Here is a 24532-nt window from a genome sequence, read left to right on the forward strand (position 1 = left end):
GGCTTCAGATCGGCTCAGCTCTGGCCACTGCAGTCACCTGGGGAGTGAACCAGCAGACAGAAGACCTTCCAATCTGTATTTCTAACTTTCTAATAAAAATAAATAAATTTAGTAAAAAAAAAAATGCCAAGGAACCTTTAAAAAAAATTCCTAGAATTGATAAATGAGTATAGAAGGTTGCATGGTACAAGGTCAACAACAAACAGTGCTTCTATATACCTGAAAGCAAAATGAGAAACAAACAAACAAAAATTTAGAAGTGTCATTTGTAACAGCTCAAAAACCAAAATGCTTAGGTGTAAATCTATTTAAGCATAGCATCTATGTCAAAATCCATAAAATCAAAATAAAAGAAACAAAAAACTTCAGTGAGAAAGTGTACTATGGGCTAAAAGACCCAATATTACTAAAATTATTTTCTCCAAGGTGGTCTTTAGTTTCAAAATAATCAGTCATAATTCCAACTGGATTCTTTATGGATATGGACAGGATGGTTCTAGAATGCAACTAAAATGCAAAAAAAAAAAAAAAAGAATCAGCAAAAGTTTTTTTTTTAATTAATACAAAACTGGAAGAGTCATCCAAATTAATTTTAAGAAATACTAAAAAGCAACAGTAAACAAGACAGGGCAATATCAGTGAAAGGACAAATGCAAATGAAGTGAAAATACAGAGACCAAAAATAAACCCATGCAATTACAATCAACTGCTATTTGGCAAAATTGAAAAGACAATGAAATAAAGGACTATCTAAATTGCGCTAAAGGGGCTGACACTGTAGTGTGCCAAGTAAAGCTGCAGCCTGCGGTGCCAGCAACCCAGATGGGGCTTAGTTCAAGTCTCAGCTGTTCTACTTCCAATCTAGCTCCCTGTTAATGCACTTAGGAAAGCAGCACCACATGGTTCAAGTGCTTGGTGTCTGTACCCATCTGGGAGACCAGGAAGAGGTTTCAGGCTCCTGGCTTCAGCCTGGTTCAACCCTGACCATTGTGGCCATTTGGGAAGTGAACCAGTGGATGAAAGATCTATTGCTCACTCTCACATGCTCTGTAATTCCTTCAAAAAATAAAAATAAATCTTAAAAAATATATATTGTGCTAAAGTAACTGGTCAATCAAGCCAATACAAAACATGTAACAGTAAAACACCTACAAGAATATTAGAAAATCTTTGTGACATTAACTTGGGCAAAGATTTCTTAAGAATAACCAGATGTGTCAAAGGCTGAAGAGACTGAGAAAATGAAGAGTACAGATCATTGGATAAGGCATGACAATAGGGCACCACAAAGAAGCAAATTAACTCTGCACATACTATACTAAGATACTGAAAAACTAATAATGAAATACAGTTGGCTTACTAAAATCCATAAGATTTTCAGGATCCTTCTGAACAGGGAGATTTGCCAGCCTATTCTTAAGAAAACAAAATAGAATGTTAAGGACTAGAAGTTTGTAAATAACTGGTAACTTTGCTCCATGAAATATCTGCCTCTGGGTCAAGGCACAGCTCTGGATTTATATTAGAAGGGGTCCAACAACCTAAGATGGGCCCAGCCTTTAGGACTTTGGTACCATACTGCTTTGGTCTTCCCAGTCTTGCACACTACTTCAACCTTCTCATTCTTCCTGCGTTTAGCTCAGCTTCTCGGCTGACATCTCCACCTGACATCCCAGCCAGTTCCTAGTGTCCCAGTATTTTTCTCCTCACTCGCAGAATCAGGGACTCCTCTACAACTGATTGTCATTCAATTCAAGCCTTAGAATCTGACTTCTAGGGCCTGGCAATATAGCATAGCGATTAAAGTCCTCACCTTGAACACACCAGGATCCCATGTGGTCGCCAGTTCAAATCCCGGCGGACCCAATTGCCATCCAGTTCCCTGCTTGTTGCATGGAACAGCAGTCGAAGATGGCCCAAAGCCTTGGGATCCTGCACCACGTGGGAGACCCTGAAGAGGCTCTGGGGTCCTGGTTTCAGATTAGCTCAGCTCCAGCCAGACAGAAGATCTTCCTCTCTGTCTCTCCTCCTCTCTGTATATATGACTTTTTAATAAAAATATATAAATCTTTAAAAAAAAAAAAAAAGAATCTGACTTCTAGATTCTGCCCAAACAGCAAGTTAACACTTCATCCAGCCCAGCAAGCCTTGAAGGCAATCCCCAGAAATAGGGCTTTCAACCCCAATATTTGTTGACTCCTAGGATATGAGGCGTATTTTCTAAGAGGATCATAAGAAAACAATCCCTATTAAAAAAGACATTAAGACAAAATAAACCTGGGGCCACCTAAACTGTCGAGAACCCAGAATAAGAACATTAAAAATAAATAAAAGAAAGAACACTAGTAGTAGGTTACTGAAAAAAATCTAAAAGACCATGAATGTTGTTTCTTGTTTGTAAAGATAGGAACATGACAAAGGCAATGGGAATGTTAAGTGCCCTTGTGTTAAAACAGTGACCAAAATCAGTCATAACAAAATGAAGTTCAACCAAGGATTCTTAAATGAATCTAAACAAATTCAGTACCATGCTAACATTAGTGGAAACATTTTAAAGTGACACCTTTAAAATTAGTTAGTTAGTGATGAAAGCACTTTCTTTTAATCAACTAAACTAGTTTGCTCCATCTAAACAAGACACTCCTTAAAAAATAATTACTTCAATAAACATTCATAACTGAAAATAAATTAGAAGAAAGAATAAAGCAAATAGTTGTTTCTTATAACATGTAATACACTGAATAAAGAAAGGCTTGGGCTTGGCGGCGTGGTCTAGTGCCTAAGGTCCTTGCCTTGATCCCATATGGCTGCTGGTTCTAATCCCGGCAGCTCCACTTCCTCTCTATCTCTCCTCCTCTCAGTATATCTGACTTTGTAATGAAAATAAAATAAATCTAAAAAAAAAAAAAAAAAAAGGCTTTTACTTGGCTATGATCAATACTGGTTTATCCAAAACACACACACACACACACACACACACACACACACGTGTGTGTTAATCTGTACTTATGTCTCCACATTTTGTGGCTGCCCCAATGACAACAGCCATGTTAAACAGCTGCTTGCTGCAATGTCACTTGCAGTCACCAGATGAAGTGAGGCTCCGTGACTCACAACACAAAGCACCCAGAACCTACTCCTACAAAGAGATGAAATGCAGCAGAGAATACACTGTAAATCGTCACCCAAGAGTTATTCTTAAACGGAGCCTATGTGTTAGTTTTCAGGAAAAAAAAGATATCTCCTAAAATTGTCAGCAAAATTTTCTGTAATAAGTTTTACCAGAGAAAATATTAATTGGCATATTTATTTCTCTACACAGACATGTTTTAGGCTTTGTGAGCCAAATGGTCTCTGACACAACCACTCAGCTCTACCACTGTCACATGAAAGGATCTGCAGAAAATATTAAATGAATACATGTGTATATATTTTGTCACAAATTTTCATTTACTAAAAATGATATATGCTAGATTTGATCCAATGGCCAGTTTGCTAACCTCCATTATAATCAGTCATTAAATGGTGACACTTTCTACTTCAAATTCCTCTGAAGCCACCAACTGTATAAACTCTCTGCATGGGCCCGGCGCAATAGCCTAGCAGCTAGAGTCCTCACCTGTCCAGAAACCTTTGCAAAAGTAGTCTCCTTTCACCTATAGTGCTTATTGATGCAGCTAAGGGGCAGTATACTTGCATACTCCCCACATGGTTGCAATGGCCAGAGCTGAACTGGTTCAAAGCCAGGAACTTGGAGCTTCTTCCAGCTCTCCTACACGGTTACTGGGGCCCAAGGACTCAGGCCATCCTCTCCTGCTTTCCAAGGCACATTAACAGGGAGCCGGCTCAGAAGCAGAGCAGCCAGGACTTGAACTAATGCCCATATGGGATGTTGGCACCACAGATGGAGGCTTAACCTATTATGCCATGGCACCAGCCCCACAAAAAAAATCTTCTTTGTGTTAGCATTCTTTACCACCTACATAGACTAAACATTAATGAAATCATGCATTTTGGTTCCCTTTTTTACAAGACTTCTTTCAACTAATCTTTCTTCTCTCATATTTCATTGTAAACAACAAGACACCAAGCAGCACCTTCAATATTTTGCTTACAAACCTCCTTAACTATATTTCCAAATTCATTACTCACAGGTTCTGATTCCAGCTTCAAATAAAGTAGCATTTTCTCTAAAATCAAATCCTTTTTATACTTAAACTCTCTTTTGCCAGGAAGAATTCAATTGCTTCTCTTTTTTTTTTTTTTTTAAGGGAAAAAAAAGTCACAGAAAAAGAGATTTTGATTGGTTGGCTTATTCCTCCTCCTAGCCAGGTCTTCTGAGTGGAGAAGCAATCACATGCCTCTACCCGCTTCCTGCAGCAGTGAGAAGATCCAGTATCCAGACCTGGATTTCTAAACTGAATTCCCTACTAGAATGGGTGGGGAGTGGGAGTTTGTTGTAGCAGTCAGGGCACTGTTTGCAATGCTGGTATCCCTGATAAAAATGTCTGGGTAATGCCCCAAACACTTTGCTTGTGATCCAGCCTCCTGCTAATCTGCACACTAGAATACAGCTCAACGACCTGGGTCTCTGTCATCTAAGCTGGACATGTAAATTGACACTGAGGGGCAGGGAGATTTGTATTATTGGAATCCCATATCAGAGCTGCAGTTAAAGTCCTGGCTACTCTACTTCCAAGGCAGCTCCCGGGTAATAGGCCTGAGAAGGTAGCAGAAAATGGCTTTAGTACTTGGGGCCCTGACACCTGGAGTTCCTGCCTCCTGACTTCAGCCTGTCCCAGCGCTGATGATTGTAACATCCATGTTGGGAATGAGTAGCAAATGGAAAATCAGTCATATCTTTTTCTCTCTCTTTTATACATACTCCAACTTTCAAAGTCAGATATATGGACAGGAGGAGAGACAGAGAGGAAGATCTGTCCACTGATTTCGCTACCCAAGCAGCTGCAGCAGCTGGCGCACGCCAAGGCAAGGACTTTAGCTACCAGGCTATCATGCCGAGCCACCAAATAAATCTGTGAACTGGGTTTACAACCCCTGGCTTTGGCCTGGCCTGCATCTGGCTATCATAAGCACTCAGAATATGAATTAGCCTTCTCTCTCTCTCTGTCTCTCTCTCCCTCTCTCTCTCTCTCTCTCTTTCAAATAAAAAAAAAAAAAATTTAAGGAAAAATGGAAAAAAGTTGTCGTGGCTCACTGAGGAAACAGGTAATAACAGCTAATACCTTAGTAGGAACAAATACAAGATGAGGGAACCATGTGTAGCTCCTTGACGCCTAGGGAGTCTGAGCACATTTTCATACGTCTATTAGCCATTTGAATTTGTTTATTTCCTTTTCCTATTTCTTCACAGGATTGTTTGTTCTCTCTGATATAAGGCAACCTTCAGGCAAAATATAAGATTAATAGCCCATCTGATACTGTTTTTGATGCAACACGTGGGTTTTGATATTTTTGTTTTTTATTTTCATTCCTTCAAAAGTTTTTCTCTTACTAAATTCTTCACTGACTCACAAATCATACAGTAGCATGATTTTTCTCCAAAAAGGTTTTTTTCCTTTTTCATTTCTTCAGCAACACATTAGTCATTCAGTAGCATGTTACTTAACTCCATGGTGTTGTAAATTTTTTAACTTTATTTTTATTGTTGATTTTGTTTTATGGCTTTTCATTTAAGAAAATGTATAGTGACTAATAGAAACTATCATAACCAAATGTGAAGATACAATGAAGTATGTGTCTCTACTTCCAAATCAAACACAGAATTCCAATGAAACTGTTAAATATATCTTGACAAAAGGATGCTGGACTGTCTGCCACTGTCCATACATGCAGTGTCAGGACACACTAACACAGCAGAATGATGGACTTACAACTGCTTATGAAGGGCTATATTGATATAACAACATAGGGGATATGAGTCAGGGGAGCAGGGGATTTGGGAAGGGGGCAAGGTAAATCCCAGAGCCTATGGGATTGCATCATAAAAACAAAATAAAAATAAAAGATGAGCCTGAAATATCTTTTTAGAAACATGAAAACATAAAATTCCAGAATCACACACACACAAAAAAATAGAGACATACCAAAAGGACAGAGCCAGTGTTACGAAGTTCATATTAAACTAAAAATTCTAAACATTCAGAAAATGGAAAAAAGCACAATATACTTCAAATCACTGCACTATTCAGAGTTAAGTATGTGTTAAAATAATTCCTGATTGGGATCAGAGTACTAAAATTCAGGTTAAGAATAAATGATTTCGGGCCCGGCGGCGTGGCCTAGCGGCTAAAGTCCTCGCCTTAAACGCCCCGGGATCCCATAGGGGGCCAGTTCTAATCCCGGCAGCTCCACTTCCCATCCAGCTCCCTGCTTGTGGCCTGGGAAAGCAGTCAAGGACGGCCCAATGCATTGGGACCCTGCACCTGCGTGGGAGACCCGGAAGAGGTTCCTGGTTCCAGGCTTCGGATTGGCGTGCACCGGCCCATTGCAGCTCACTTGGGGAGTGAAACATCGGATGGAAGATCTTCTTCTCTGTCTCTCCTCCTCTCTGTATATCTGACTTTGTAATAAAAATAAATCTTTAAAAAAAAAAAAGAATAAATGACTTCCACATCACTTATAAGTGACATGATATGGCTTCTGACAGCATCCCTGTTAACTCACGTTAGATCTGTTGAAAACAAGATCCACAGAAATTCCCTATTTAGAAATATTGAATGTGAGCTCAGGAACATGTTAAATACTGATTTAAGTCTAACTATTGCAAAACATACATGTAATATCAAAAGTTATTCTTTTTAAAAAATGATTTATTTGAAAGTTAAAGTTACAAGGAGCAAGAGAAAGAGAGAAAATTTACATTTTTATTCTGTTGTATATGCTATTTTACCATTATTGTGAAAATGTATAACTGATACCTTTGGTAATATTAATATCAGATTAAAAGAATAAAAAATTGTAGAGTAACGCATAAAAAAAAGAAGAAATGATTCTTGAACAGAATTCCAACATATGAAGCAGACATGATGGAAACTTCTCTGACTTCCAGGTTTCTCCAGTTGTTTCTAAAAATGTAGTAGCTGCAAAACCTTGTTTTTCCTGCCCACAGCTTGCAGCCTACTCTGGGTTTATTAGGGCTCCATTTTAGGCTCTCATATGTGCAGAAGGTCAGCTTTTGGCTCTTCTTCCTAACAGTGGAAACAATGCCAGCTCTGTGGTCCCTGCTTCTAGGCCAGGGCTGAGACATACAGGTGCCTCAGGTGCCACTGCCTATGGGTTGCTGGCTTAAAAAGAAATTCTGTTCATTAGTAAGAGCTCACAGCCTTTTCTATCCACTCAGTGTGACGCAAAGTAGAGAATGAGGAAGGGGATATTCACCTATCCCAGTTAGGAGGAGATAAAATGGGTGAGTTGGTTATTGGAGCAGATGCTTTGGGAATTGGCTCTGGGGGCCAACCTGGTAGGATTTCTGGAGGGCCTATCCTACCAGTGACAGACTAACAGGTAAGTATGGTAGACATGATAGGCAGCAGTCCAGACCAGGCTACACACCCACACAGAAGTGTGAGAATCAGAGCTGGGGGTGGACCAGGTAAGGTGATCTTGCCAGGAACAGGCCCCCTGAATCAGAAGATCACTTTAGACCAACAAGCTCCCCAGTCTCAGAGAACATCCCATAGACAAGTGGTCTGACCATGGAGAACATGTTGCAAGACCAGGCCACCTCCAATGCTGACTCAGAAAAAGATGAAGAACATATCCAGATGCACATGAAAGGCAACTGGCTCCTCTAATCCAACAGAAGACCTCAAATGTCTCTTCAAAAGGTGGAAAGTAAAGTAACTAGTGTAACACTTCAGGCCAAGTTCTACAGAAAGCACCTAGGCCTATGGATACTCTGAAGTAGACATGGACTAACAACAAGCCTTAGAACTTATACAGAGAAAACAGTTAAGAGTCCCTGTGAGGATAAAAGGAGTATGTCACCTCTTATACAATGAAGCCAACAACATCTTTGAGCAATCAAGATGATGCAGGGCACCCAACCATAGCCACTGAAGGAAAAAGATCCAGCCAGCAATAAAGATTTACTAAACAAGGGTCAGAACCAAGACAACTACGCACCAAGCTTAGGGCCACAAGCCAGAGGTCACACCTCCCCAGCTCTATGCCAATCCTACCCATTTACCACTCAAGTCACAACCAGAGGACATTCTTGACCACCCCTTCAAAGCCCCTGAGGCAGCATCAAGAGACCTCTTCCATCCCACAGCACGAACGCAGTCAAACAAGGAGCAGTGCACTCTCTTCTTCCATTCCCTGCACACACAGTTCTCTGCACCTCCCCACAACCCTCTCCATTCCAATCAGTGGCCAACCTGGGTCTGCAATACCCCCACCTTTATAATGAACATTAAAAAATAAATTTTAGAAAAATCACATTGTAGCCTATCAGTATATACAATTTTATATTGTTAAAATTTCATAATGAAAAAAGAAAATTAATTTGCAACAACATGAATGGAATTCATGATCATAATTTTAACATAGTTACAGAAAGGCAAATATCAATCAAATGATTCTACTCATCTGTGGAATATAAAAAAGCTGAGTTCATGGAAGCTCACAGCAGACTAGTGATCACCAAAGAAAGGTGAGGCAGAGGGTAACGAAGAGGAGGAATGTGTTCCCAGGCACAAAGTCAAAGCTAATTAAAAGGAAAAAGTTCTCATGTACTATTACCTTAAGGATGTATTTTTCCTAATAACATTGTACAATATAATTCAAAATAGCTTTAAGAGGACATTAAATATTCTCACAAAGAAATGATAAACATTTGTGGTAAGATAACATAAATATCCTGAGTTTATTATTTTTTTAATTGCAAAGTCACATGTACAAAGAAGAGGAGAGACAAAGAGGAAGATCTTCCATCTGCTGGTTCACTCCCAAAGTGACTGCAACGGCTGGAGCTAAGCCAATTCAAATCCAGGACTCTGGGTCCTCTTTTGGGTCTCCCACACCGGTGCAGGATCCCAAGGCTTTGGGCTGTCCTCAGCTGCTTTCCCAGGCCACAGGCAGGGAGCTGGATGGGAAGCTGGCCTGCCGGGATTAGAACCAGTGCCCATATGGGATCCTGGCACATGCAACACAATGACTTCAGGCACTAGAATATACCAAAACATCATATTATAATCCACAAAGATGTACAATTACTACCTTTCAATTTAAAAAAAGAAAAACCAATGCTTGAAACTATAATCCTCACTAAGGTTAAGTGACACTTCACTGGAGTCAAATGCAAAGCAGTCTGAAATATACCGCACTAATTTACATCCAAAAACTCCCTGCGGTGCTTGAATTAGAATTGGTTCTCAAAATTTGTGATAGTTATGGTCTACAAAGTTCTATCAACTCTGAATTAGCAAATTAAGACATATGTCCCTGCAAGCACCACGTTTTCTTCAACACACATTGCTTCATGTGTGTTTTTACTAAAGAATGTCTCCTTTAATAGATACAGACATGCATTTTATAGTTGCATCATTAACACTGAACTTGTAGCGAATGATGCTAAAGTTCAAGCCTAATGAAACTTTTCTAATACACTTATTTTCACAGACTTTTTCCTCCTTGATAACACTATACATCACTACAGCATTTCAACACTATGCATAGTGGTCACTTCAAACAGCAAAATCATCACCAAAAAAGCATAAAATCAGAAAAAATCTTGAAACAAAAATAGGTCACAAGAAGTAACCTGATCACAGAGCTAACACAAGAGGACAGAGTATTGTCATGTTCAAACTCAAAATTGCTGCCAACTCTGTAAGGATAATCATGGAAGTGTGACGAGCACTGATATGAAAGTGGCTATAAGAGTATCATTTGGTCAAGTTCACAAATACCAAATCCACAAATAATCAGCATAAACTGTAATTTAGAATATCAAATTTCAAGAAAGTTTGACTAGAAATAAAGTATAGAAATTTGTGTATCAGAAGTGTCAGGTGGGGGAGGCACTATGTGGCTTAGAAAGTAAAGCAGCTGCCTGGGATGCCAGCCTCCATATGAGTACTAGTTAGAGACCTGGCTGCTCCATTTATGATCCAGCTCCCTGCTAATGATCATGCAAAAACAGCAGAAGATGGTCCAAGTACTTGTGCCCTTGCACGCATGTACGAGACCTGGAAGAAGCTTCTGGCTCCTATCTTCAGTCTGGCCCAGACCCGGCCATTGTAGCCATTTTGAGAGTGAAGCAGCAGATGGAAAATCAATCTCTCTCTCTCTCTCTCTCTGTCTCTGTCTCTCTCTCATTCTGTGTGTGTGTGTGTGTGTGTGTGTGTGTGTCTTCTCTCCCTAACTCTGCCTTTCAAATAAATAGAAATAAATCTTGAAAATAGTGTGTCAAGCAAGAAGGAAAAAGATTTACAATTAAGGCCCCAATTCTGCATCAATCATATTTACTGACACTTTGATATATCTTTAGTAGGTTGCAGCACTGTTCCCAATCTATCAAACTTCCCTATATACCAACGTTCACCTTGTGATTCTGCAGCTCCTCCCTAGCAACCCCCTCCACATTTCTCCACTGAATCGATGTTAGGCACAGCGATGATAGTTGCTTTGGCTGACTGAATGGTACCACACATGACATAAGCAAAGACTTGAAATGTACTTTCAGATCTGGAGCTTCCTGGTGTTTCTGTCCTTACTATGAGAAAAACATGCCCTGGGCAAATCTTCGAACCAAGGCACAATAAAGACTCATAGAACAGACCTAGACTCTATCATTTGGAGGCAGGAACAGTCAACCTGTAACATGCTGGCAAGAACAGGAACTGCCACTTTAAAAAAAAGATTTATTTTACTTACATGAAAGAGTTACAGAGGGAGAGATATAGAGAACATATCTTCTGTCTACTGGTTCACTCCCCAAATGGCCTCAATACCCAGAGCTGAACAGGCTTAAGCCAGGAGCCTGGAACTCCACGTGGGTTTCCTACATCAGTGTCATGGGGCCAAGTACTTGGGCCATCCTACACTGCTTTCTCAGGACATAAGCAGGGAATTGGATCACAAGTGCAGCAGCTGAGACTCTAAACGGAACTTACTTGGGATTTTAGTATTGTCCATGATCACTTAACCCATTATGGTATGATACTAGCCCCAACAAGTGCTATTTGAAGTCATCAGTATTCTAGCATTATAGTGGCTACAGATACATCTAATGCACTTACACATCAATCTCAAAACATCATTATCTCATTAAAAACTTTATATATCCTCTTTCCTTCATGTCCTATAATAGCTGCAAATTTCCAAAGATAGCTGCTTCAGTATCCCCCACAATCTTTTAGTTTCATCTTGACATTCACAAATCAAATGGTGGACTTTATCTCTCCTCTTCATGAAGTTTACCTGATCCTGGGATGTTATGTAAGAACTGAAGCCTGGGGCCTGCTGCAATAGCCTGTTGGCTACATCCTTGCCTTGCATCAGCTGGGGTTCATATCCCAGCTGCTCCTTTTCCCAACAGGCTCTCTGCCTGTGACCTGGGAAAGCAGTATAAGATGGCCCAAAGCCTTGGGACCCTGCACCCCCGTGGGAGACCCAGACCATGTGGGAAACCCATGAGAGAGACCCAGAGGTTTCTGGATCCTGGTTTCGGGTTCATCAGCTCTGGCCACTGCAGCAACTTTGGGAGGGAACCAGCAGACTGAAGATCTTTCTGTCTCTCCCTCTCTCTGGAAATCTGCCTTTATAATAAAAAAAATCTTTTTAAAATTTTTTTTAAAGAACTGAAGCCCGATGTAAAGGTATCTATAGTCTCCATGTACGTCTTTCAAGGAAGCCAGCTTCTAACTCGAGGACTAATTCCACCTAGACTAGCACAACAAGAATAAACTAGACAAATGGAGAGGGAGTAGATGGGGGAGACATAGAGAAGCAGTCAGCCTGAGAAAAAGGCTAAGAGTGCAAGCAGGTAAAAGATAAATAAAAAAGATGCCACAGAGTAGAAGAATGATCGCTAAAGATCTCAGTAATGCCATTTTGAACTTTACTGACATCCAAGTGCCCCAGCTGACAATATTCAAATTAGCAGATTCTCCCAGAATAAACTTACTGTTTTAATACACTAACATTTATGGTGAATTATGACATAGAGGTTCAAACAAGCCATTAATAAATGTGTGCTGAAATCATCAAGCTCATTTAAATATTCTGTTTTGTACTTACCTTGGTGTTGGCCATGTCCACAATATATTGGTCTCCCTTTATACATTCCATTACTTCAAAACCATCTCTGTCAATCACCTTGGCCTGAGAGCTTCCAGATACAACAAGTATCATGTCTCCCGTGTTACTATATTGTAATGATTTGATTTGATGGCTATGCAAAAGGAAAAGAAAATAACCTGGTAAGACTCTGAGCATAATATTTACACTTTAAACCAACTTAAGTGCTGCCAGAAAAAAATGTTACACAGCTGCACAAATTGATAATTTTACAAAGTCAGAAACATGGACCTCAAATGGACCCTCAATATACACTGGTTACCTGTGTGAGCACTCTCTTCTCATTCTGCATAGTAATCTATTAAAGCATACTCTACTAACCTTGTACCTTCAACCCAGCAAATTTTCCCTATGTGAGCTGTTGAATCTTCTGGCTGTAAACTAGAAGAAACAAGCAGAAACTGTCTCAGCTCTCTCATTCCTTGATGGTATAAATTTATCTGCACCCCTCTTTTTACCTCCTGTTCAATTACAATGGTGAAAATGAACTACTTCCTGGCAAAGGCAAGTCACAAGACCTATATGCAGGATCCCCTCATTCGCAGTTTTTCAGAAACTTCTATGTTGTCTCTTATTCCATTCACAGTTAAATAATTTGAACGAATGTTCAAACTTCCTAATCTCTTTCTTTATTTCTCTGATAAAATACTATCCTTCCCACCCTCACCATTCCACTGAAACCTACCTTGTTACTGTGGATGTTGTGTAGACTATGATATACTACCTGCAGAATTAAAATACTCAGTTTCCTAGCTTCTAGAATTCTGTCTACTTAAATTGAACAGATGAATCCTTAGGAATACCCCTGAGTTACAGAGAGTTGCCCTCACCAAAGGGTGTGTTACTCTCCCAGAGCGGAAAGTCCAGCCCTGCACACTGCAATCCAGGGTATCTCAGAAAGGTTATTCTCAGTTTAGATTTCCCACAGAAATAGCTGAAGATGTCGAACAACTCAATTTCTCTATCATCCTAACACTATTTCTTTTGCAGCCTCTTTCATACAGGTTAATCTCAGAAACTGCTGCTTAACACACTTCCTACTTGCAAATCTTGAAATAACAAAGTTTGTTCTGGGGAACCTGACATGAAAGAGAAAATACCAAAAGATGCCCTGTGAAGGTCCAGTGTGGTAGCCTAGTGGTTAAAGTGCTTGCCTTGCACGTGCCAGGATCCCATGTCGGCACTGGTTCTAATCCTGCTTCCCATCCAGCTCCCTGCCTGTGGCCTGGGAAAGCAGTTGAGGATGGCCCAAAGCCTTGGGACCCTGCACCCGTGTGGGAGACCCAGAAGAGGATCCGGGGTCCTGGGACTGGCTCAGCTCCAGCCACTGTGGTCGCTTGGGGAGTGAATCAACAAATGGAAGATCTTCCTCTCTGTCTCTCTTCCTCTCTGTATATCTGACTTCCCAATAAAAATACAATAAATTTTAAAAGATGCCCTGTGAAATTGAATTCAAAGTGAGATTTTGATATGTACAAACCACTAAGTAGCTAGCAATGAGGAACCCACCACTGGTGTTAACTAGTCCCTAATATGCTGTAACAGTGCAAGTACAATTGTTAAAACTTCTGTTGGTGAAAGAGAAAGCATGGCAGGTGCAATATTTCAGGCATTTGAGAAGTACAGAGAAGTAATTAAAAGACTAGGAATTGGATAGCCGTTGCTAGGAGCAGTCAATTCAATAGAGGAAAAACAATGAAAGCCTGAATGTGATAAATCACTGATTAAAGACTATACAGTAAAAGCAAGCATATATAGACAGGGTTATGGGTCTTTGACAGCTAAATGGTACGCAGTCTTTTAATGTGGTAAAGTATGGCCTCTTCTGCTGAAAAGAATTAGAACCACATAATATATTTCTTTCTGAACCAAGGCTATATGAATTTTTCTGTCCTCAGTTTGAATACATTTTTAAGAGACCCAGACAACATGGATCATCAAGACAAAAACATCAATGATGCACAATCTTAACAAAATCATGTTAATTAGATGAAAAGTGACAAAAACAATGGTGAGATACAAGTTCCCCTAGAGATCAAAGATAATCCCTAGAAAAGATCAAAATACTGAGTCAAGATGGATATGAACAGACATATGAACTTAAAGACAAAGTTGAAGGGCTCCGTATCACATATTAATCCCAGGACCAACCTCAAAACAGACGATATATACCAAGCAGATGAAATTACTTCACCAGCTGAATGAATAACAGCAAGCTGTTGTCATTATCTACCCTTTTGCTAATGCAGTAGCCTTACAAATTAAATAGCTAGGGTGGTAAAATAGAAGTTAGCCACGGACCCAACATCAATTCTCCACAATCATCTGCTACTGCTTCTTAAAATACAATCTGCCAACAACAGAGGCCTATGGTGAGCTCTCCCTTCCCAAACTTGCATAACTACTTAGCCTTTTATAAGTTCAATGTGTAAATTGTAAGACATTAACATAAAGGCTTATGTGTTTGAAATATAAATTATATATGCATACGTGCGTGCGTGTGTATTGTTAAACATGCAGTGAACTGACTGGTGATGTCTAATCATATGTCGTGCAATGCAATTAATTTATCCAGACTGCATTATTATACAGAACAGCACACATTATCCCATACCTCTGTGTCCTCTTTAATACCTAAAACTGTGTCTAGAAATTTCACCTGTCTTCAAAAATGATATACCTCATGATATCCATACTGTTAATTTCTCTGCTGCTATTATGTATTAATAACTTTTAAAGATTTATCTGCTGTTATTGGAAAGGCAGATTTACAAAGTGAAGGAGAAATAAAGACCTTCCATCTGTTGGTTAATATCCAAATGGTCAAAACACCCTGAGCTGAGGTGATCTGAAACCAGGAGCAAGAGCCTCCTCCATGTCTCCCATGTGGGTACAGGGTCCCAAGGACTAAAGCCCTCCTCTGCTGCCTTCCCAAGCCATAAGCAGAGAGCTGGAGGGAAAGTGGAGCATCCAGGACATGAACTGACACCCATATGGAATACTGGCGCTTTCAGGTGAACGATTAACCAGTTAAACCATTGCACTGGTTCTGTAGTGATTTTTTAAAGTATAAGACATATTTACTACTTAACAATGAAACAATGGGCCTGGCACAGCAGCCTAGCAGCTAAAGTCACTGCCTTGCCTGCAACGGGATCCTTTATGGGTGCTGGTTCTAATCATGACAACCCCACTTCCCATTCAGCTCTCTGCTTGTGGCCTAGGAAAACAGTAGAGGATGGCCCAAAGCCTTCAGACCCTACACCTGCCTGGGAGATCCAGAAGAGGCTCCAGGCTCCTGGTTTCATATCAACGCAGTTCTGGCCATATGGCCGGTTGGAGAGTGAATCAACAAATGGAAGATCTTTGCCTCTCTCTATAAATCTGCCTTTCCAATAAAAATAAACAAATCTTTAAAAATATATATATGGGGCCCGGCGGCGTGGCCTAGCGGCTAAAGTCCTCGCCTTGAAAGCCCTGGGATCCCATATGGACACCAGTTCTAATCCCGGCAGCTCCACTTCCCATCCAGCTCCCTGCTTGTGGCCTGGGAAAGCAGTTGAGGACGGCCCAATGCATTGGGACCCTGCACCCGCGTGGGAGACCCGGAAGAGGTTCCAGGTTCCCGGTTTCAGATCGGCGCACACTGGCCCATTGCGGCTCACTTGGGGAGTGAATCATCGGATGGAAGATCTTCCTCTCTGTCTCTCCTCTCTGTATATCTGACTTTGTGATAAAATAAATAAATCTTTAAAAAAAAAAAAAAGAAATCTACCCCAAGAAGACTCTGCTAACCAGAAGTACAATGACCAAGAACAAAAGGAGAGACAGAGGCACAATGAATATTACTGAAGACTCCTTTGCAAAGGATTAGAAGCGTTTGCCAACCCCAGAATTAACTGAGGAATATATCAAAAAAACCAAAGGCAAATGTGCACAACAGCCCATACAGAAACCAACGTCATCGGAAAGACAACCAGAAGCCCTGAGCGGTCCGCAGAAACAGAAGAACAATAAACGTCCTTCGGGACCAGGGAGGAGAGCTTTCTCTGGTCCGAGCCGGGCTCCACCTCTGGACCCCCACCCTCCCTTGCAATGACCATCAGGATCGCTCCGAAAACCCCTCATAGCAAACAATCATACAAACTAAAAAAACCTAAAATAAATAGACAAACAACAAAAAGTAGAGCTTGGAATCTGACAGGAAAGAGCTGGCATGGATTTGCTCATGCCTCGCTGGGTGGGACACGAAGATTAGTCACTCTTCACCGTGGTGTTGGGGACTTTCCTGAACACACCCCCCCCCAAAAAAAAATGTCCTGCACCTTAATTGTTGACAAATGTCTTGTTACAGTTACAAGCCAGTCTAGATTATCCTAAAATCTGCCAAGATCAGTAAAATTATACTTCAACACAACAAATGGTTAAATACTAAAATGAAATAGACACGAGACAGCTGAATGGTACCTTATAGCCCTTTTAAGGTATATAGCAGCCGGTCCTGTCTACAAACTAAAATTGAAATGTCAATGAGCAAATCATAGGTTGTGGTTAAGAACTTGTTTTTTGTTTTTTTTTTAACATACTGGTTACGCAAAACCATGCCAATTCCATAATGTTACAAATTGCTGTTAATGTTATATTGGGACTCTTAATTGACTGGGATGATATTCTACCAGCTCTAACTTTGGAACAGAAATGGTCTCCCCAAGAAATTGTTCAACCCATCTGGACAATAAGTAGCTGGACTCTATGTCTGGTATATGTTTGGTCCACCTTGTTGGGAGTTCTGTGCCCCTCCAGGATGTTGTTTCCTAATTCTTTCTCTAGATTAGGGAAGTTTTCCTTTGTAATTTCATTGAATACATTTTTAAAACCCAGCTTCTCTTTCTGTACCTTCTGGAACTCCTATAACTTATATTTGGCTTTTAATAGTGTCTTATAATTTGTGAATACTTTTTTTTAGTTTGACCTAGCTCTGCTTCCAGCTTTTTGTTTGTTTCCCCATTGTTGAAGGAAATGTCTTCCAGTTCTGAGATTCTTTCTTGTGCCTCATTCATTCTATTACTGAGAATCTTATATTTGCTCTGTTGTATCCTTCATTTCCAATAATTCGGCTTGATTTTGTTTCAGTGTTGCTATTTTCTGTATGACATGTTCCTTAAGTTCCTTGAACTCCTATGTTATGTGCTTCTCGATTTTGAAAAGAAGCTTTAAAACAAGTGGTTTGAATTCTGTATCCCCCATTTAGTATTAATAGTATTAATTTTAGTTTTCCCACAATTAATACTATTAGTAGTATTACTAACATGAATAGTATTCTTATATATTATAGAATTAGTATGATTCATTTCTCAGCGACACTTTAGTATTCAGTAGCACATTTAACTTCACGGCATTGCAAACTTTTTTCCTCCCGTTGTTAATTTTGCTTAGTGGCTTTTCATTTAAGGGGATGTATAGTAACTGTGTACTAGAGACTATCATATCCAGCGGCATGTTAACTTCACAGTGTTGCAAATTTCTTTTTTTCTTCCTGTTGTTTTTTGTTTTTGTTTTGTGTGTGGCGTGTCCCTTGGGGGAATTTATAGTGACTGTAGTGGAGACTGTCATGTCCAGATATGAAGACATTCTCCACCTGCAAGCAGTGGCATCTCAAATGAGCACCAGTTCATGTTCCAGATGCTCCACTCCCATCCAGCTCCCTGCATCTAGCCTGGGAAAGCAAGAGCCTGTTGCCAGGTCCTTGGACTCTGATGCCAATGCGTGAAACCTGGAAAAGTTCCTGGCTCCTAGCTTTGAATTGGTTCAGCTCCATTCATGTGGCAATCTGGCGAGTGAACCAGTGGATGAAGATCTTTGTCTCTCCTTCTTTCTGTAAATCTCCCTTAGAGGTCCTGGTGCAGTAGCCAAGCAACTGAAGTCCTTGCCTTGCAAGCACCAGGATCCCATATGGGTGCCAGTTCATGAATGAAAACATTAAATATTCAAAAAAGAAAAAAATATATAGAAGGCATCAATACTAGAATAAAGCAGCAATGGACATTTGGCATAACAGTTATTTACCCCCTCACTTGGGATGACCATGCTCCACATCAGAATGCCTGGCTAGAGCCCCAGTAACTCCATTTCTAATCCAGCTTCTCACTAAAACATACCTGGGAGGCAGTAGAGTAAGGCACAAGTTTCTAAAACCCATGTGAGAAACCTGGGCAAGATCCAGGTCCTGTTAGTGACCTGAGAAACATTGTGGCCACTTGGGGAATGAACCACTAGAATGAAGATCTTTCTGTATCTCCTTCTCTCTGTACATTTGTCTTTCCAATAAAAAATAAATCTTTTTTAAAAAGACAATTTCCACATATTATTACATGTGGAATCTAACAAAATTCGAGAATGCTACCATAGTTTTCTGAGGCTGGAATGATTAACATGATAAGAAGGGACAGGGAAAGGGCAATTAATTAAGTTATAATTTGATAAAAGAAATAAGTTCTGGTGATCTACTGCAGAGTAGAGTGACTACAGGCAACAACATGGCACATGTTTTTCTTTAAAATAAAAGCTAGAGAAAGGTTCTGTTGATAATCCTAAATTTAAATTAAACCACAAAGTGGTACCATGAGACAAAAAATTACACAATCAAATATGCCAGTTATCAATTCATGATCTCTTCACTCCAAATTCACCCTTCATTGCCTGCTATGCAAAAATGGATTTGGGCCCTTTAGATAATTTTTTCCTTCTCGGTTGGCATGACATAAGCTTATCAGTAGAAAATGCTGGAAAGACATTTCGGGAGGAAGTGGTTTTTCTCCCGTACCTACTGCACTCACCATGGCAGGCTCCTGTACCACACACAGCTTCTCCAGGACCCACATCCATCACCAAATGTGCTTTCTCCACTGTCAGACTCTTAAAGTGCATGGCAGTCAGCAACACCCAGCAGTTTCCCCCAGCACCCAGCTAGCGTGGTGGCAAAGTAACCCTGGTGGGACAGATTTGTGGCAAGTTCTATCTTAACTGCATCACAAAAACTTCATGTTGAACGCAGCCATGATTTCTCAACCAGGGTCAAGATTTTCAACCCACATGGCCTCTTTCTTGAATGATATTTCTTAGTCTCTGAGGAAGGGGACGCTCCTTTTATTTTTCCTTCCTGTATTCCTTAGAATTCTTCTTATTATTTACTAATCAGTCACTCATTAGTCCAAATCCATGCTTTTGTTAATAATTCTCTATGTTAAACTTCTGCTCAAACTATATGTGACTATATGTGACAATAAAATCAATAAAAGCAACTCCTGACAGATCAAATTTCAGACAATTAATCCAGAACTGAAAAAAATCATGGGTTGTTTAGTCATAGATACACACACACACACACACACACACACACACACACGGTACTAACTCAGTCTCCCTGCAAAGAATTAGACTTAACTATTAGCTAACAAGGTATATCTGTTAATGGTTACTCCCATTCTGGGTAAATGGTGACTAGCAGTATGATCAAGTACTATAAATGATTATGTTGGATTCTGGGTTTATGTGTCTATCTTTGTGAATTTCTATTTTTAAGTCAAAGTGAAAAGCTAACACAACAACAAAATTTAGTAAGAGAAAGGAGTACAAACAGTGGCTCCATTTCTCTGGCCAACAACTCTACCAAATTGCCCTATTTACATTTGAAGGAAAACCCACAATCTCAGCAATCCCACACTAATACCCATCTTCCTTTTAATCATTTCCCTCTGTTTTCACTGTTCATGTGCTCTCTGTAGTCCGCTTTGTCAACATTAAAATGAAACATTCAGCATCAAGCTCACCATTCCTATCCCACTTCACTCTTAATTCTGCTAGTCACAGAGTTAAAAGGATGGGATTAAGAGTCATTAGACACAGTATGAAGGCGAATTAAAAGTCCTGTTAAAGGGGTATAACATCTGCTCCTCAAATTCCTGCTGAAACAACTAAGATTTTGATCAAAGAGAAGAGAGAGAAAGCCAATCTGACAGTGAACTGGAGTCATGAGGAAGTGAATTTTCTCTCAGGGAGTAACTCTGACACCATAGGAAGGCGTAGTGACACTGCACAATTCCTTCTGTGAAGTTATTCATGGGGTAAGTGGGAGAACTTGAGTGTAAGTGGAGGGGAGTGGGAAGGTGAAGATTGAGGATCCTTTTAAGTAGTTTTTGCTTGGCTAGCAAAACAAGCTGGGACATGCAAGACAGATAAACACAGCTGTTTGGGGCTGTCACTTGGGACTCGGGAGCCAAGGTGTCCTGCTGTAGTGAAAAGTGCACCGAAATGTGAGTCCAAGTAGTTGCTCTCTTGCTAACTGTCTGTGTGATGGTGAGCAAGCCCTTCAGCTTCACAAGACTCTGTGTCCTCATTCTATAGGAATTTCACGGCAGAGACAAGAAGGCAGCGCTGTGGAGAAAGGCTCTTGAGCCACCAAATCCATTTTACTAGCTGTATAACTTTGCTGAACCCTGGTTTCCGCTATTGGAAAAAGGGGGAAAAAAAGACAAAAAAATAATACTTATAGATTTGGACAAGAATCAAAAATAATAAATATAATGGCCCTGAGCAAAGTACTTAAAACCAATATTATATTTTTTCCTTTATGTCCAGGGTCTCTCTAAGATTATTTTAGCAGTTAAAATTTTATTAGTCAAATGAAATGTTTTCCAAATTCATTAGAAGTAAGACTCTGGCACATGTTTTAATTATTACTAACCAAATACTTGGAAGAAATGTTTTGACATCTTTTCTGATTTCCTGCACCTGCCCTAAAAATTCAAGAACTGTATCACATGTGGCTAAAAAATTCTTGGGAAAACAAAGCAATAATGATGAAAGAAAATACAATCAGACTTGTATGCTATCTTCCTATTACTTCTGATGAAACTATTCCTTCTAAGCATGCAATCCATATTATCTAGTGCTTAGAACAACCCAAAAAAGCGAGAGACATGACACAAAACCATTAGGCTTCTGTATGAGATTATGAAAAACACTAATTTTTACAAGTCAAAAATAAATCTTTAGCTACTACAAAATTGTATATTTCAAATTTAAGAGCAGATTTCTATTACAAAATTAATTGAGTGCATATCACCTATTGACTTAGCATACTAACTGGCAAGCTAGTGGCAACTTCACAAAATAATATTTGCCAAATAACACTAAAATCACAGAAAATTTCTACCCATGTTTATGCATAACAAACAGAATCTATAATACCTTTCATCAAAATCAACATTCTTACATGGAAAGGAGATAAAATGACCATACAAATCAAGTATAAATCAATAATTCATGACTTTATACGATTTCACAGTAAAGTAACATTTTAACATAGGAAAATAAGTGCCAATGACGAGATCTAAATGCATTTTTATTCATTTTTTAAATTATTATTTTGATTTCTGATGATTTTCATATAATTGATTAGGGTGATCGTGATTTGGGTCAAGGGCTATGGAAAGGTGGGTGAGATTACCATCTCCACATTTTCTTTTTTTCCTTCCTGTATGTAGGTGAAGTGGGGAGACAAGGAGAGAAGCCACATCCAGCCTCCCAAATGTCTCTGCACCCTAGGATGGAGGACAGCCATGCTAAACCACTCCAGGGACCCCGATGTAGGGCACGCTCTGAGGGTCCTTCTCAAAGGTTTCAATAGTTCAACAGTTCTGAATTACTGTCAATCTTCCCACTCCAAGCACGATGAAATCTCTCCAGAATCCACTGGTTGACACAGTCCACCTTAGAGTTTCTATCTGCCCAGTTATTCACTGCCAACACTTAGCTGGGGTAGTTGATTGATTTGTTCTGTCCTCTGTCCTCTGTTGTGGTACCAGGTATCCTATGCAGACTCCAATGTACTACAATATCCTTCATGTGCATCTGGATGTTCTCTTGACAGAGAAGAGGAATAGCACCCACCAAAACCAAAGGCAAATGTGCACAACAGCCCAGTAAAATAACAGAAGACTAAATCAATGAACAACCCATTGTTAAATGACAGGAACAAATTACCACCCATTCATATTAACCCTGAATGTAAATGGCTTAAACTCATCAATCAAACATCACAGATTAGTAGACTGGATTAAAAAACAAAACCTACCTATTTGTTGCCTTACAGGAGACACATTTCACCAACAAAAATCAGCAGAAACTGTACCTCATAGATTGATATTTTTGTTGTTTTGTTAGTTTCGTCTCTCAAAACAGTTTCTTCTGCTTAAATTATTCACTGACCCACAGATCATACAGCAGCATCATTTTCTTTTTTTTTAAAGATTTATTTTCTATCAAAACCACTCTGCTGGCTCTACCTTCAGACCAGAGATGGTCTCCTCAAGAAACTGATTAACTTATCTGGACAATAAGATGCTGGACTTTTTGCCTGGTAGATGCTTGCAATGAAAGAATCTCAACTGAATTTGAACTGTGGTAATGCAACAAGGTGGAGGAATCCACCATTGGGGGGGGGAGGTTTGGGGAGGGGTGGGGTAATCCCAGTGCCTATAAAACCGTGTCACATAATGCAACGTAATCAATAAAAAATAAATAAATAAATAAAAACAACTAATTAAAAAAAGATTTATTTTATTTTTATTGCAAAGTCAGATATACAGAGAGGAGGAGAGACAGAGAGGAAGATCTTCCATCCAATGAGCCACTCCCCAAGTGACTACAATGGCTGGTGCTGTGCTGATCCGAAGCCGAGCAGGAGCCAGGAACTTCCTCCAGGTCTCCCACATGGGTGCAGAGTCCCAAGGTTTTGGACCATCCTCGACTGCTTTCCCAGGCCACAAGCAGGGAGCTGGATGGGAAGTGGAGCTACCAAGATTAGAACCGGCACCCATATGAGATCCCGGTATGTTCAAGGCAAGGACTAACCACTACGCTAGGCCATGACGCTGGGCCCAGCAGCATCATTTTCTTCAATAAGTTTCTTGATTATCTTTTTCATTTCTTCAGCAACACATTAGTCACTCAGTAGTATGTTATTTAACTTCATAGCATTTCCAATTTCTTTTTTTCTTCCTGTTGTTAATTTCATTTTGTGCTTTTTATTTGAGGGGATGTGCAGTAATTGTGTAATGGAAACTATCATACCCAGAAGCATGTTATCTAACTTCATGGCATTGTAAATTTCTATTTTTCTTGCTGTTGCTGATTTTGTATTGTGGAGTTTCATTTAGGAGAATGTATAATCACTGTGTATTGGAGACTATCATATCCAGATGTGAGGCATGCATCTCTACTTCCAGATCAAAGATGGACTCCCAATGAAATTATACCTTGACAATAGGATGCTAGACTCTCTGCCATTGTCCATGACCGCAATGTATAAAGAACTATACTATAATAATAATATAGGGGAACTCAGTGGATGGGGGAGGGAACTTGGGAAGGAGGTAAGGGAAATTCCAGGGCCTGTGGAACTGTATCATAAAATGATGATGATGATGATGATGATGATAAAAGAAGTAAAATTTTAAAAAGCACATAAAATAGAAGTGACCGATGCTGTGGTGAAGCAGGTAAAGTTGCTGTCTGTGGTGCCATCATTCTATATGGGCATCAGTTCAAATCCCAGCTGTTCCACTACTCATCCAACTTCCTGGGAAAGCAGCAGAACAGGGAGCAAGTGCTTGGGCCTCTGACCCATATGGGAGACCCAGAAGCAGCTCCTGACTCAGACCAACTCAATTCCAGTTGGTCCCCACATCATTTGGGTAGTAAACCAGTAGATGGAAGGTTTCTCTATCTTCCTCTCACTCTCTGTAAATTTGCCTTTCAAACAAATAAGCAAGACACAATGAAAAAACATCTTGTATTCTAATGAAAATAGAAGTCAAGAAACCTACATGCTATTATTATACATAAAATACAAAATTGTTCCTTGGTCATTTCCACATATGTGGAAGGTCTGACCAGAGGTCTTAGTAGCGAGTTACTGGATCAAATGATGTGTGTGTAAGTTGGAAAAGATTAATCGCCCTCTACAAAGTGGTATCAGTGTACAATGCCATCAGCACCAGTGCTTGTGCCATATATGGTCTGAATGTCCCCACCAAAACTCACATTGAAATATAAATCTCAACTCCTCTGGCAGGACACAGTCCCTGCAGGTAAGCGCGAGAAGCATGATTGGAAACAGCCCAGAATAGGCCATGGAAAGTCT

At 39.9% G+C, this 24532-nt stretch overlaps 1 protein-coding gene across 1 annotated transcript in view; it reads right to left on the reverse strand.

Annotated features, from left to right (window-relative positions):
* WDR70 (WD repeat domain 70) overlaps nt 1–24532 on the reverse strand; it is a 226324-nt gene that overhangs the window by 155602 nt on the left and 46190 nt on the right. Inside the window, exon 9 of the mRNA XM_058680126.1 lies at nt 12268–12421. Within this exon, the coding sequence (XP_058536109.1) occupies nt 12268–12421 (154 nt within the window). The remainder of the gene's footprint in view (nt 1–12267; nt 12422–24532) is intronic.

The sequence above is a fragment of the Ochotona princeps genome, chromosome 23 (genome assembly GCF_030435755.1).
Source record: "Ochotona princeps isolate mOchPri1 chromosome 23, mOchPri1.hap1, whole genome shotgun sequence".
Classification (NCBI taxonomy): Eukaryota; Metazoa; Chordata; class Mammalia; order Lagomorpha; family Ochotonidae; genus Ochotona; species Ochotona princeps.